This window comes from Oncorhynchus gorbuscha, linkage group LG10, assembly GCF_021184085.1.
Source record: "Oncorhynchus gorbuscha isolate QuinsamMale2020 ecotype Even-year linkage group LG10, OgorEven_v1.0, whole genome shotgun sequence".
NCBI classification, from domain to species: domain Eukaryota; kingdom Metazoa; phylum Chordata; class Actinopteri; order Salmoniformes; family Salmonidae; genus Oncorhynchus; species Oncorhynchus gorbuscha.
In genome coordinates this window covers 95,736,768-95,751,765 of record NC_060182.1, presented here as the reverse complement: position 1 = coordinate 95,751,765, position 14,998 = coordinate 95,736,768, and the positions used below count along the sequence as shown (strand labels likewise).

The window sequence follows — 14,998 nt, the reverse complement described above, 5'->3', positions numbered from 1 at the left end:
CTGCTACTGTCTCTTTTGACCGAAAACAGCTTCTGGATATATCAGAACACCGATTTACTCACCTCGAACTGCACATAGTTTTTTTTTTTCTTTAACGAGCCGGACATGAAGGAAATCCCTGTCATTCGCACGAAGAGAAGATGTCGATACATGGGACGGAGGTCCGGGTGCCTTGTGAGAATTTGTTGGCGAGTAGGTAACCCGCCTCTACCATCCATCCTATTGGCCAACGTGCAATCACTGGAGAATAAACTGGACGAGCTCCGTTCAAGACTATCCTACCAAAAAAACTGTAATATCTTATGTTTCACCGAGTCGTGGCTGAACGACGACATGGATAATATACAGTTGGCTGGGTTTATGCTGCGTCGGCAGGACAGAAAAGCTGCATCCGGTAAGACAAAGGGTGGCGGTCTGTGTCTTTTGGTCAATAACAGCTGGTGCACGAAATCAAATATTAAGGAACTGAAGGTTTTGCTCATCTGAGGTAGAGTATTTCACGATAAAATGTAAATCACACTATTTACCAAGAGAGTTTAGCATCTATATTTTTCGTAGCTGTCTATTGACCACCACAAACTGATGCAGGCACTAAGACCGCACTCAACAAACTGTATAAAGCCGTAAGCAAACAGGAAAATGCTCATCCAGAAGTGGCGCTCCTAGTGGCTGGGGACATTAATGCAGGGAAAATTACATCTGTTTGACCTCATTTCTACCAGCATGTCACATGTGCAACTAGAGGGGAAAAAAACTCTAGACCACCTAGACTCCACACACAGACACGTGTACAAAGCTCTCCCTCGCTCTCCATTTGGAAAATCTGACCATAATTTTATCCTCCTGATTCCTGCTTACGAGATAAAACTAAAGCAGGAAGTACCAATGACTCGCTCAATACGGAAGTGATCAGATGACGCAGATGCTAAGCTACAGGACAGTTTTGCTACCACAGACTGGAATATGTTCCGGGACTCATCCGATGGCATTGAGGAGTATACCACATCAGTCACCGGCTTCCTTAATAAGTGCATCGATGATATTGTCCCTACAGTGACTGTACGTACCAACCAGAATCCAGGCAAAGAGTAAATACAGGACTAAGATTGAATCCTATGCGGGAGGGCTTGCAAAGTATTACAGACTACAAAAGAAAGCCCAGCCGCGAGCTGCACAGTGACAAGCCTACCAAACGAGCTAAATGACTTCTATGCGCTCTTCGAAGCAAACAACACTGAAGCATGCATGACAGCACCAGCTGTTCTGGATGACTATGTGATCACGCTCACCGTAATCGCTGTGAGTAAGACCTTTATACAGGTCAACGTTCACAAGGCCACAGGGCCAGACGGAATACCAGGACGTGTACTCCGAGCATGCGCTGACCAACTGGCAAGTGTCTTCACTGACATTTTCAACCTGTCCCTGGCCGAGTCCGTAATGCCCACACATTTCACACAGACCACCATAGTCCCTGTGCCCAAGGACTACCGACACATAGCACTCACATCTGTAGCCATGAAGTGCTTTGAAAGGCTGGTCATGGTTCACATCAACACCATCATCCCAGAAACCTTAGACCTATTCCAATTTGCATATCGCCCCAACACATACACAGATGATGCAAAATCTATTGCACCCCACAAAGCCCTTTCCCATATGGACAAAAGTAACCTACATGAGAATTCTGTTCATTGACTACTGCTCAGCATTCAACACCATAGTTCTCACAAAGCTCATCACTAAACTAAGGACGCTGGGACTAAACATCTCCCCTCTGCAACTGGTTCCTGGTAAGGGTAGGCAACATCACATCTGTCACACTGATTTTCAACACGGGCGCCCCCCAGGATTGTGTTCTTTGTCCCCTCCTGTACACCCTGTTCACCCATGACTGCATGAACAAGCATGACTCCAACCCCATCATTAAGTTTGCTGATGACACAATAGCATTGTTTGCTGTTTGGGGTTTTAGGCTGGGTTTCTGTACAGCACTTTGAGATATCAGCTCCATGTATTTGATTTGATTTGATTTTGATTTGTCTGATCACCGACAACGAGACAGCCTATATGGAGGTGGTCAGAGACCTGGAAGTGTGATGCAAGGACAACAACTTCTCCCTCAACGTGATCAAGACAGAGGAGATGATTGTGGACTACAGGAAAAGGAGGACCGAGAATGCCCTCATTCTCATCCACGGGGCTGCAGTGGAGCAGGTTGAGAGCTTCAAGTTCCTTGGTGTCCACATCATCAACACGACAACGCCTATTCCCCCTCAGGAGACTGAAAAGATTTGGCATGGATCCTCAAAAAGTTCTACACCGGCACCATTGAGAGCATCCAGACTGGTTGCATCATCGTCTGGTATGGCAACTGCTCGGCCTCCGACCGCAAAGCTCTACAGAGGGTAGTGCGTATGGCCCAGTACATCACTGTGGCCAAGCTTCCTGCAATCCAGGACCGCTATACCAGGCGGTGTCAGAGGAAGGACCTAAAAATTGTCAAAGATTCCAGCCACCCTAGTCATAGACTGTTCTCTCTGCTACTGCACGGCAAGCAGTACCGGAGTGTGTGTGTGTGTGTGTGTGTAGAGTCAAGTGTGTGTCTATGACTTGGGTGGCTGGAGTTGGACAATATTTTGGGGCCTTCCTCTGACACTGGTATAGAGGTCCTGGATGGCAGGAAGCTTACCCTCGCAACCTGGGGGCTGCTCATCAGGAAGTCCAGGATCCAGTTGCAGACAGAGATGTCCACAGGGTCCTGAGCTTGGAAGCTTGGAAGGGACTAGTGTTGAATGCTGAGCTATAGTCAATGTACAGCATTTTTGAATAGGTATTCCTTTTGTCCAGGTGGGTGAGGGCAGTATGGATCTTTTGGGGCGGTATGCAAATTGGTGTGGGTCTAAGGTTTCTGGGATGATGGTGTTGATGTGATCCATGACCAGTCTTTCATAGTTATAGATCTGAGTGCTACGGGGTCGGTAGTCATTTAGGCAGGTTACCTTGGCGTTCTTGGGTGTACATGGACAATGGGGGTCTGCTTGAAATATGTAGGTATTACAGGGTCAGGGATAAGTAAAGAAAGTCAGTGAAGACACTTGCCAGCTAGCTGGTCAGTGTATTCCCATGGTACATCCTGGTATTTCATCTGGCCTTGCGCATATTAACCTGTTAAACTTCTTTGGGGTACGGGGCAGCATTTTCACTTTTGGATGAATAGCGTGCCCAGAGTGAACTGCCTCCTACTCTGTCCCAGATGCTAATACATGTATATTATTAGTAGTATTGGATAGAAAACACTCTAAAGTTTCTAAAACTGTTTGAATGATGTCTGTGAGTATAACAGAACTCATATGGCAGGCGGAAACCTGAGAAAAATCCAAACAGGAAGTGGGAAATATGAGGTTTGTAGTTTTTGAACTCAGTCCCTATCGAAACACAGTGGGATATGGGTCATGTTGCACTTCCTAAGGCTTCCACTAGATGTCAACCGTCTTTAGAACGTTGTTTCAGGCTTCTACTGTGAAGGGGGAGCAAATGAGCTGTTTGACTAAGTGGTCTGGCAGCAGCCTCGTTCTCAGTCACGCGCGTTCACATGAGAGGTATCTCTCGTTCCATTGCTTTTCTACAGCCAATGGAATTCTCCGGCTGGAACATTATTGAACATTTATGATAAAAACATCCTAAAGATTGATTCTATACTTAGTTTGAGAAGTTTCTATACTTAGTTTGAGAAGTTTCTACGACCTGTAATATAACTTTTTGAACTTTTCATCCGACGTTCGGCTGGACCTGAACGAGCGTTTGGATTTGTTGACCAAACGCCCTAACAAAATAAGCTATTTAGACATAAATGGACATTATCGAACAAAACAAACATTTATTGTGGAACTGCGATACCTGGGAGTGCATTATGATGAAGATCATCAAAGGTAAGTGAATATTTATAATGCTATTTCTGACTAATGTTGACTGCGCAACATGGCGGATATTTCTTTTGGCTGGTTTGGGCTCTGAGAGTCATACTCAGATTATGCTTTTTCTGTAAATTTAAAAAAAAATCTGACACAGCGGTTGCGTTAAGGAGAAATGTATCTAAAGTTCCATGCATAACACTTGAATTTTCATCAACATTAGTATTTCTATGAATTCATGTGGCTCTCGGCAAAATCATGTTTCTAAACTACTGAACATAACACACCAATGTAAAATGAGATTTTTGGATATAAATACGAACAAAACATACATGTATTATGTTATATGAAGTCCTATGAGTGTCATCTGATGAAGATCAAAGGTTAGTGATTCATTTTTATCTCTATTTGTGCTTTTTGTGACTCCTCTCTTTGGCTGTAAAAATGGCTGGGTTTTTCTGTGCGTTGGTGGTGACCTAACATAATCGTTTGTGGAGCTTTCGCTGTAAAGCATTTCTTTTTTAAATCAGACACTGTGGCTGGATTAACGAGAATTGTATCTTTAAAATGGTGCCTAATACTTGTATGTTTGACAAATTTGATTTATGAGATTTGTTGATTTGTATTTGGCGCCCTGCAATTTCATTGGCTGTTGGCGAGGGGTTCCGCTAAAGGTCTTACTCACATTGGCAACGGAAAGTGAGATCACATAGTCGTCCGGAAAACAGCTGATGTTCTCATGCATGGCTCAGAGTTACTTGTCTCGAAGCGAGCAGAGTAGACATTTAGATCCTCTGGGCAGCTCGCGGCTGGGTTTCCCTTTGTAATCCATGATAGCTTTCAAGCACTGCCACATGCATTGTGTCGTAGGATTCGATTTTAGTCCTGTATTGATGCTTTACCTGTTTGATGGTTCGTTGGAGGTCTTAGCGGGATTTCTTATAAGCATCCGGATTACTATCCCCGCTCCTCGAAAGCAGAAGCTCTAGCCTTAAACTCAGTGCAGATGTTGCCTGTAATCCATGACTTCTGGTTGGGGTATGTACTTATCAGAGCCCAAAAATCCCAATCTGGAGACAGTGGAAACCACTTTATCTAGCTAGTTACCATAAATAATTTAGCTAGCGACATTCAGAAGATTTCAAAGTGAACCAAAACAAACTGTTGTTGTTGTTTTATGTATTAACAGCACAGAAACACACATCAGGGTTCACTTCTCTCAGAAAAACAGGAAATAGAGATGGATCCTTTGTGGGGCTAATTGGTTGTTTGTGACTTACAGGTGATGAATTACGGACTCACTCAGCGCGTCTGTCTCTGCCCCTACAAGCCTACAAGCTACTCCTGTGAGGAAGAGCAGGTCAAGTTCACAGAAACAAAATAAAAATAAAAAAAGTGGCAAAATATATCTGTTCATCGATCCCTTACGATGGACCAGTCATTAATTCACTGTACACATTATCCAGTTAAAATCACACCACATTAAACAGACAAGTTTAGATACAAAATGGTCATCTTTTACATTGGTGTTAGAGAGAGTCAATGCAGGTAGGTAATTCCAGTTTGGGTAAAAGGAATGAAATCATAGAGCTGTTCTTACCCAGAGGTAGTCTTCTGATGTCCATCGTCAGATCGTCTCAGACCAACAGAGTGATTAACACAACACCAGACAGAGACAAGAGTACCAACAGCCCTTACCATACAGAGAGATACGGAACCTCACCAATATGGTACCTCAATACAACAATAAAAATGCTATGGCTATATGCCCCATTCATTACGATGGCAATACATTTGAGCTGGTCAAATGCCATTGAATGATGTTTGTCAATTTTGTGCTGGATAGTGGGATCAGTATAAGAGAAACTACAACGTGTAAATCTGCTGGACTAAACTGAACTGTGGGTCTCCTGTCCTGTCAGAGAGAAGAAGAAGGAGAGGAAATAGAATAGAGAAAGCTGGAGCTGAAAGAGATTTAGCAAAGATTTCCCTCCACTACATCTCTCACTTCCCTTTGGATTAAACTGATGTTCTAGAATGTTCCCTGTCCTGTCTGGACTTACCTCTAATGCAACAGTCCCCTGTCCTGTCTGAAAATACCTCTAATGCAACAGTCCCCTGTCCTGTCTGGACTTACCTCTGATGCAACAGTCCCCTGTCCTGTCTGGACTTACCTCTGACACAACAGTCCCCTGTCCTGTCTGGACTTACCTCTGACGCAACAGTCCCCTGTCCTGTCTGGACTTACCTCTGATGCAACAGTCCCCTGTCCTGTCTGGACTTACCTCTGATGCAACAGTCCCCTGTCCTGTCTGGACTTACCTCTGACGCAACAGTCCCCTGTCCTGTCTGGACTTACCTCTGACGCAACAGTCCCCTGTCCTGTCTGGACTTACCTCTGACGCAACAGTCCCCTGTCCTGTCTGGACTTACCTCTGATGCAACAGTCCCCTGTCCTGTCTGGACTTACCTCTGATGCAACAGTCCCCTGTCCTGTCTGAAAATATCTGACGCAACAGTCCCCTGTCCTGTCTGAAAATACCTCTGATGCAACAGTCCCCTGTCCTGTCTGGACTTACCCCTGACACAACAGTCCCCTGTCCAATTTGTAAGTCGCTCTGGATAAGAGCGTCTGCTAAATGACTTAAATGTAATGTAATGTAATGTCCTGTCTGGACTTACCTCTGACGCAACAGTCCCCTGTCCTGTCTGGACTTACCTCTGATGCAACAGTCCCCTGTCCTGTCTGAAAATATCTGACGCAACAGTCCCCTGGCGATGAGGTAATGTAGGATCCTGTCACTAGATGTGTGGTGTTTAGTGTGGGTAATGTTTCCTAACATGCTTGAACCTTCACGTTCCACTTACACACTGTATATGATGGGAATAGTGCTCTTCTTCACCCTAAAAACTTCCAAGTCTATTAGATCTGGAAAATAAGCAGCATAAAACCTTTCTGTGATGTTCCTAAACAAGGTTTTTATTTAACATAAGAGAGAGAGAGGTAATATAAGAGGAAGGGAGAGCGAGAGGGAGTGGGAGAGCGAGAGGGAGTGGGAGAGCGAGAGGGAGTGGGAGAGCGAGAGGGAGTGGGAGAGCGAGAGGGAGTGGGAGAGCGAGAGGGAGTGGGAGAGCGAGAGGGAGTGGGAGAGCGAGAGGGAGTGGGAGAGCGAGAGGGAGTGGGAGAGGAGAGGGAGTGGGAGAGCGAGAGGGAGTGGGAGTGGGAGAGGAGAGGGAGTGGGAGAGGGAGGGAGAGGGAGTGGGAGGGAGTGGGAGAGGGAGAGGGTGGGAGTGGGGAGTGGGAGGGAGGGGAGAGGGAGAGGGAGTGGGAGAGGGAGAGGGAGTGGGAGGCGAGGAGTGGGAGAGCGAGAGGGAGTGGGAGAGCGAGGGAGTGGGAGAGGGAGAGGGAGAGGGAGAGGTGAGTGGGAGAGCGAGGAGGGGTGGGAGAGCGAGGGAGGGAGGGGGAGGGAGAGCGAGCGAGGAGGGAGGAGGGGTGGGGAGAGCGAGGGAGGGAGGAGGGGTGGGGAGAGCGAGGGAGGGAGGAGGGGTGGGGGAGAGCGAGAGGGTGGGGCGAGAGGGAGAGGGTGGGGAGAGCGAGGAGAGGGGGAGGGAGTGGGAGAGCGAGGGAGTGGGAGAGCGAGGGAGTGGGAGAGGCGAGAGCGGGAGGGAGGGAGAGCGAGGAGGGAGGGTGGGAGAGAGCGAGGAGGGAGGAGGAGGGAGGGAGGGAGGGGGAGAGCGAGGGGAGGGAGTGGGGAGAGCGAGGGAGGGAGGGAGTGGGAGAGCGAGGGAGGGAGGAGGGGTGGGAGAGCGAGGAGGGGGGGAGGGGTGGGAGAGCGAGGGAGGGGGAGAGCGGTGGGAGTGGGAGGGAGGAGGGGTGGGAGAGCGAGGGAGGGAGGAGGGGTGGGAGAGCGGCGAGGGAGGGAGGGGGTGGGGAGAGCGAGGGAGGGGGAGAGCGAGGGTGGGGGAGAGCGAGGGGGAGGGGGGAGAGCGAGGGAGGGGGAGAGCGAGGGAGGGGGAGAGCGAGGGAGTGGGGGGAGAGCGAGGGAGGTGGGGGGGAGAGCGAGGGAGGGGGGGAGAGCGAGGGGGAGGGGTGGGGGGGAGGGAGGGAGGGAGTGGGGAGAGCGAGGGGGAGGAGGGGTGGGAGAGCGAGGGGGGAGGAGGAGGGAGAGGGGGGAGGGGAGCAAGAGAGAGGGAGGGAGGGAGGGGGAGAGGGTGGGAGAGGGGAGAGAGGGAGGGAGTGGGGGAGAGCGAGGGAGGGGTGGGGGAGAGCGAGGGGAGGGAGGGGTGGGAGGGAGGAGGAGGTGAGCAAGAGCGGGAGGGGAGGGGTGGGAGGGAGAGCGAGGGAGCGAGGGGAGAGGGAGAGGGTGGGAGCGAGCGAGGGAGGAGGGGTGGGAGAGAGCGAGGGGAGGGAGGAGGGGTGGGAGAGAGCGAGGGAGGGAGGGTGGGGAGAGCGAGGGAGGGAGAGCGAGCGAGGGAGGGAGGAGGGGTGGGAGAGAGCGAGGGAGGGAGGAGGGGTGGGAGAGAGCGAGGGAGGGAGGAGGGGTGGGAGAGAGCGAGGGAGGGAGGAGGAGTGGGAGAGAGCGAGGGAGGGAGGAGGAGAGAGCGAGGGGGAGGGAGGAGGGAGGGGAGAGAGCGAGGGAGGGAGGAGAGGGAGAGAGCGAGGGAGGGAGGAGAGGGAGAGAGCGAGGGAGGGAGGAGAGGGAGAGAGCGAGGGAGGGAGGAGAGGGAGAGAGCGAGGGAGGGAGGAGGAGGAGGGAGAGCGAGCGAGGGAGGGGAGGAGAGAGCGAGGGAGGGAGGAGAGGGGGGAGAGAGCGAGGGGAGGGAGGAGAGGGAGGGAGGGAGCGAGGGAGGGAGGAGGGAGGGGAGAGAGCGAGAGGAGGAGGGGGAGGGGGGGAGAGAGCGAGGGAGGGAGGAGGGGGGGAGAGCGAGGGAGGGAGGAGGGGGGGAGAGCGAGGGAGGGGGAGGAGGGGTGGGAGAGAGCGAGGGAGGGAGGAGGAGGGAGAGAGCGAGGGAGGGAGGGAGGGGGAGAGAGCGAGGGAGGGAGGAGGGGTGGGAGAGAGCGAGGGAGGGAGGAGGGGTGGGAGAGAGCGAGGGAGGGAGGAGGGGTGGGGAGAGCGAGGGAGGGAGGAGGGGTGGGAGAGAGCGAGGGAGGGAGGAGGGGTGGGAGAGAGCGAGGGAGGGAGGAGGGGTGGGAGAGAGCGAGGGAGGGAGGAGGGGTGGGAGAGAGGGAGGGAGGGAGGGAGGAGGGGTGGGAGAGAGCGAGGGAGGGAGGAGGGGTGGGAGAGAGCGAGCGAGGGAGGAGGGGGGGAGAGCGAGGGAGGGAGGAGGGAGGAGGGAGGGAGGGAGGGAGGGAGGAGGGGAGGGAGGGAGAGAGCGAGGGGAGGGAGGGGGGAGAGAGCGGGAGGGAGAGGGGTGGGAGCGAGGAGGGAGGAGGGGGAGGGAGGGAGAGCGAGCGAGGGAGGGAGGGGAGGAGAGAGAGCAAGGGAGGGAGGGGTGGGAGAGAGCGAGGGAGGGGAGGAGGGAGGAGAGAGCGAGGAGGGAGGAGAGAGCGAGGGAGGGAGGAGAGCGAGGGGAGGGAGGAGGGGGAGGGAGGGAGAGAGCGAGGGAGGGAGAGAGGAGAGAGGGAGGGAGGGGAGAGGGAGAGAGCGAGGGAGGGGGAGGGAGGAGGGAGAGAGGAGAGAGGGAGGGAGGGAGAGGGAGGGTGGGAGAGAGCGAGGGAGGGAGGAGGGGTGGGAGAGCGAGGAGAGGGAGGAGGGTGGGAGAGAGAGGGAGGGAGGAGGGGAGGGAGCGAGGGAGGGAGAGGGAGAGAGCGAGGGAGGGGGAGAGAGCGAGGAGGGAGGGAGGAGAGCGAGAGGGAGAGAGCGAGAGGGAGAGAGCGAGAGAGGGAGAGAGCGAGGGAGAGGGTGGGAGAGAGCGAGGGAGAGAGGGAGAGAGCGAGAGAGGAGGGGAGGAGAGAGCGAGAGGAGGGAGAGAGCGAGAGAGGGAGGAGGGGAGGGAGAGCGAGGGAGAGAGAGGGAGAGAGGAGAGAGGGGGAGGAGGGGAGGGAGAGAGCGAGAGGGAGGGAGGAGGGGAGGGAGAGAGCGAGAGAGGGAGGAGGTGGGAGAGAGGGGAGGGAGAGAGGGAGAGAGGGAGAGAGGGAGGGAGAGGGAGAGGAGAGGGAGAGAGGCGAGAGGGAGAGAGCGAGAGGAGAGAGAGAGGGAGAGAGAGCGAGAGGGAGAGAGCGAGAGAGGGGGAGAGAGCGAGAGGGAGAGAGCGAGCGAGGGAGGAGGAGGAGAGCGAGAGGGAGAGAGCGAGGAGAGAGAGAGGAGAGGGAGAGAGCGAGGGAGGGAGAGAGCGGAGGCGAGAGAGGAGGAGGAGAGGGAGAGAGCGAGGGAGGGAGGAGGGGGAGGAGGGAGAGGGAGAGAGGGAGAGGAGGGAGAGAGGGAGAGGGGGAGAGGAGAGAGGGAGGGAGGAGGGAGAGGAGCGAGAGAGGGAGGGAGGAGGGGAGAGAGGAGGAGGGAGGGGAGAGGGGGAGAGCGAGGGAGGGAGGGAGAGAGGGAGAGAGGGAGGGGAGGGAGGAGGAGAGGGAGAGGAGCGAGGGAGGGAGGAGGGGAGGGAGGGAGGAGAGGAGGAGGGAGGGAGGAGGAGAGGGAGAGAGCGAGGGAGGGAGGAGGAGAGGGAGAGAGAGGGGGAGGGAGGAGGAGAGGGAGAGAGCGAGGGAGGGAGGGAGGAGGAGGGAGGGAGGAGGAGAGGGAGAGAGCGAGGGAGGGAGGAGGAGAGGGAGAGAGCGAGGGAGGGAGGAGGAGAGGGAGAGAACGAGGGAGGGAGGAGGATAAAATCAGACAGAGTCTTACCTGTCTGGTCTTCAGATCTTAAAGTGCTGCTGTGGAGGGACGCTCCCTGCTTTTAGTACCCTACACTACAGACTGCTTAAACAGCTGCGGTGGTTATTCACTCTCAGTCTCTACCTTTGGGTTGCAAAATCTCAGGTAGTTTTCCCCAAAATAGCCTGGTTTTCCAAAAAATTCCCCGTAATTTCATAAATCTTTCAATCCGGGAATTCTGGAAAACTGGGGGAATCTGGGCCATAATTTTGAGTCCCTAGTCTGCCTTCTTCAAAACACAACACAAGGACCTGCATAGGTTCACTCGGCTCTCTGGCTTTGTATTCACACAACCAATAGGGGCCTCCTTTTAACCCATGCCAACTAGCTAAAAGACATTGGTGTATGCAAAATGGAACCCGAATACCTTATATATATATATATAAATATATATAGTGTAGCACAGTGTCAGAACCAGTTGCCCCTTTGCATGTCCTGCAGAAGGGAGCGCCCGAGACGTAGAGATGATAAATTAAAAGATGATACTTACATCCTATCCTCGCATACTTTTCCCCCAAAAGCTCTGAGATTCATCTTGCTTTAGTCATCATATGATGTCTACCATAATGGTGGGGTTATAATCAATAGATTAGCTTTGAGGAATTTTAACATTTCGTCCATCCTATCAGGCCTTGGGGGGGGGGGGGGGGGGGTGTAACTCCAGTCCTCGGGGGAGGGGGGCGGGGCTTGATTAGCGCCACACTTGTGCCCCAGCTGACACACCTGACTCCAATAATCAACTCATTCATGATCTTCAGTTTAGAATGCAATTAAGTTTAAAAATCCGGTGTGTTTGCTAAGAATGATGGGGGGGCGGGGCGGGGCGGGGGTGACCCTGAATAAGGCCACCGAGGACTGGAGTCGCCCTGTCCTGCGTCTAACTGAAGGTTCTACTGTATACTGTCATCCCAAGTCACTGTTATTAACAGTTTATCCTGTAACTCTTTACACTGTTGGGGAAACTGAAATATATCAGTTGTTGACTTTGACAGACATTCCACATATTGTCAATAAAATATATATTTTCTATTTAATTTTTTTTTATCAAGTTCAATTGAACAAAATTCGCAAATATCTGAACTATTTGAAATTAATGTTAGGATGTAAGAAATGGGGGTCAATACATTAATTTGTAGTCCAGTCATTGACAGGGATGTTAAAACTACACTGGGTATGCTCTAGATATGGGTATTGTAGTTTTTTACCTTGTGAGTGTCTCTGAATTTACTGATCTCCCTGGATATCAGGTCTCTTTTGTCATCTTCCATCTCCATCACATTGATGTCCTCCTGGGAAACAGATAAACGTGCTATCAGGTTCATAACATGTCCTTCTCCCGTCACCAAACGACACTGCTGAAACAAGGTCCAGGACGGGCCAGAAGTTAGCGTAGCGATTTACAGAAAAGAAAAAAAGAAAATGGCTGCAGGTTAAGCGCCTCCTCCTGGAAAACAAGTGAACAAAAAAAAAAACACTCCATGTAAAACAACATCGACAATATCTCTCATCACGTGCTTTAAATAGGAGAAACGGATGCTACTACCTCCTCTCTCCAGGGGAACGGACGCTACTACCTCCTCTCTCCAGGGGAACGGACGCTACTACCTCCTCTCTCCAGGGGAACAGACGCTACTACCTCCTCTCTCCAGGGGAACAGACGCTACTACCTCCTCTCTCCAGGGGAACGGACGCAACTCCCTCCTCTCTCCAGGGGAACGGACGCTACTACCTCCTCTCTCCAGGAGAACGGACGCTACTACCTCCTCTCTCCAGGGGAACAGACGCTACTACCTCCTCTCTCCAGGGGAACAGACGCTACTACCTCCTCTCTCCAGGGGAACAGACGCTACTACCTCCTCTCTCCAGGGGAACAGACGCTACTACCTCCTCTCTCCAGGGGAACAGACGCTACTACCTCCTCTCTCCAGGGGAACGGAAGCTACTACCTCCTCTACTACCTCCTCTCTCCAGGGGAACGGACGCTACTACCTCCTCTCTCCAGGGGAACGGACGCTACTACCTCCTCTCTCCAGGGGAACGGACGCTACTACCTCCTCTCTCCAGGGGAACGGACGCTACTACCTCCTCTCTCCAGGGGAACGGACGCTACTACCTCCTCTCTCCAGGGGAACGGACGCTACCTCCTCTCTACCTACCTCCTCTCTCCAGGGGAACGGACGCTACTACCTCCTCTCTCCAGGGGAACGGACGCTACTACCTCCTCTCTCCAGGGGAACGGACGCTACTACCTCCTCTGTCCAGCGGAACGGACGCTACTACCTCCTCTGTCCAGCGGAACGGACGCTACTACCTCCTCTGTCCAGCGGAACGGACGCTACTACCTCCTCTGTCCAGAACGGGAACCTCCTCTGTCCAGCGGAACGGACGCTACTACCTCCTCTGTCCAGCGGAACGGACGCTACTACCTCCTCTGTCCAGCGGAACGGACGCTACTACCTCCTCTGTCCAGCGGAACGGACGCTACTACCTCCTCTGTCCAGCGGAACGGACGCTACTACCTCCTCTGTCCAGCGGAACCTCCTCTGTCCAGCGGAACGGACGCTACTACCTCCTCTGTCCAGCGGAACGGACGCTACTACCTCCTCTGTCCAGAACGGAACGGAACGGACGCTACTACCTCCTCTGTCCAGCGGAACGGACGCTACTACCTCCTCTGTCCAGCGGAACGGACGCTACTACCTCCTCTGTCCAGCGGAACGGACGCTACTACCTCCTCTGTCCAGCGGAACGGACGCTACTACCTCCTCTGTCCAGCGGAACGGACGCTACTACCTCCTCTGTCCAGCGGAACGGACGCTACTACCTCCTCTGTCCAGCGGAACGGACGCTACTACCTCCTCTGTCCAGCGGAACGGACGCTACTACCTCCTCTGTCCAGCGGAACGGTCCACGGACGCCTACCTCCTCTGTCCAGCGGAACGGACGCTACTACCTCCTCTGTCCAGCGGAACGGACGCTACTACCTCCTCTGTCCAGCGGAACGGACGCTACTACCTCCTCTGTCCAGCGGAACGGACGCTACTACCTCCTCTGTCCAGCGGAACGGACGCTACTACCTCCTCTGTCCAGCGGAACGGACGCTACTACCTCCTCTGTCCAGCGGAACGGACGCTACTACCTCCTCTGTCCAGCGGAACGGACGCTACTACCTCCTCTGTCCAGCGGAACGGACGCTACTACCTCCTCTGTCCAGCGGAACGGACGCTACTACCTCCTCTGTCCAGCGGAACGGACGCTACTACCTCCTCTGTCCAGCGGAACGGACGCTACTACCTCCTCTGTCCAGCGGAACGGACGCTACTACCTCCTCTGTCCAGCGGAACGGACGCTACTACCTCCTCTGTCCAGCGGAACGGACGCTACTACCTCCTCTGTCCAGCGGAACGGGACGCTACCTCCTCTGTCCAGCGGAACGGACGCTACCTCCTCTGTCCAGCGGAACGGACGCTACTACCTCCTCTGTCCAGCGGAACGGACGCTACTACCTCCTCTGTCCAGCGGAACGGACGCTACTACCTCCTCTGTCCAGCGGAACGGACGCTACTACCTCCTCTGTCCAGCGGAACGGACGCTACTACCTCCTCTGTCCAGCGGAACGGACGCTACTACCTCCTCTGTCCAGCGGAACGGACGCTACTACCTCCTCTGTCCAGCGGAACGGACGCTACTACCTCCTCTGTCCAGCGGAACGGACGCTACTACCTCCTCTGTCCAGCGGAACGGACGCTACTACCTCCTCTGTCCAGCGGAACGGACGCTACTACCTCCTCTCTCCAGCGGAACGGACGCTACTACCTCCTCTCTCCAGCGGAACGGACGCTACTACCTCCTCTACTACCTCCTCTGTCCAGGGGAACGGAGGCTACTACCTCCTCTCTCCAGGGGAACGGAGGCTACTACCTCCTCTCTCCAGGGGAACGGAGGCTACTACCTCCTCTACTACCTCCTCTGTCCAGGGGAACGGAGGCTACTACCTCCTCTCTCCAGGGGAACGGAGGCTACTACCTCCTCTCTCCAGGGGAACGGAGGCTACTACCTCCTCTCTCCAGGGGAACGGAGGCTACTACCTCCTCTCTCCAGGGAACGGAGGCTACTACCTCTCTCTCCAGGGGAACGGAGGCTACTACCTCCTCTCTCCAGGGGAACGGAGGCTACTACCTCCTCTCTCCAGGGGAACGGAGGCTACTACCTCCTCTCTCC

At 53.7% G+C, this 14,998-nt stretch overlaps 1 protein-coding gene across 2 annotated transcripts in view; it reads right to left on the bottom strand.

The window, feature by feature from the left end:
- The window catches only part of LOC124046800 (RNA-binding protein 25-like), a 58,385-nt gene that overhangs the window by 19,880 nt on the left and 23,507 nt on the right, over positions 1 to 14,998 (bottom strand). For both annotated transcript variants that reach the window (XM_046367556.1, XM_046367557.1), the window contains exon 8: positions 11,983 to 12,066. In XM_046367556.1, coding sequence (XP_046223512.1) covers positions 11,983 to 12,066 — 84 coding nt within the window. The remainder of the gene's footprint in view (positions 1 to 11,982; positions 12,067 to 14,998) is intronic.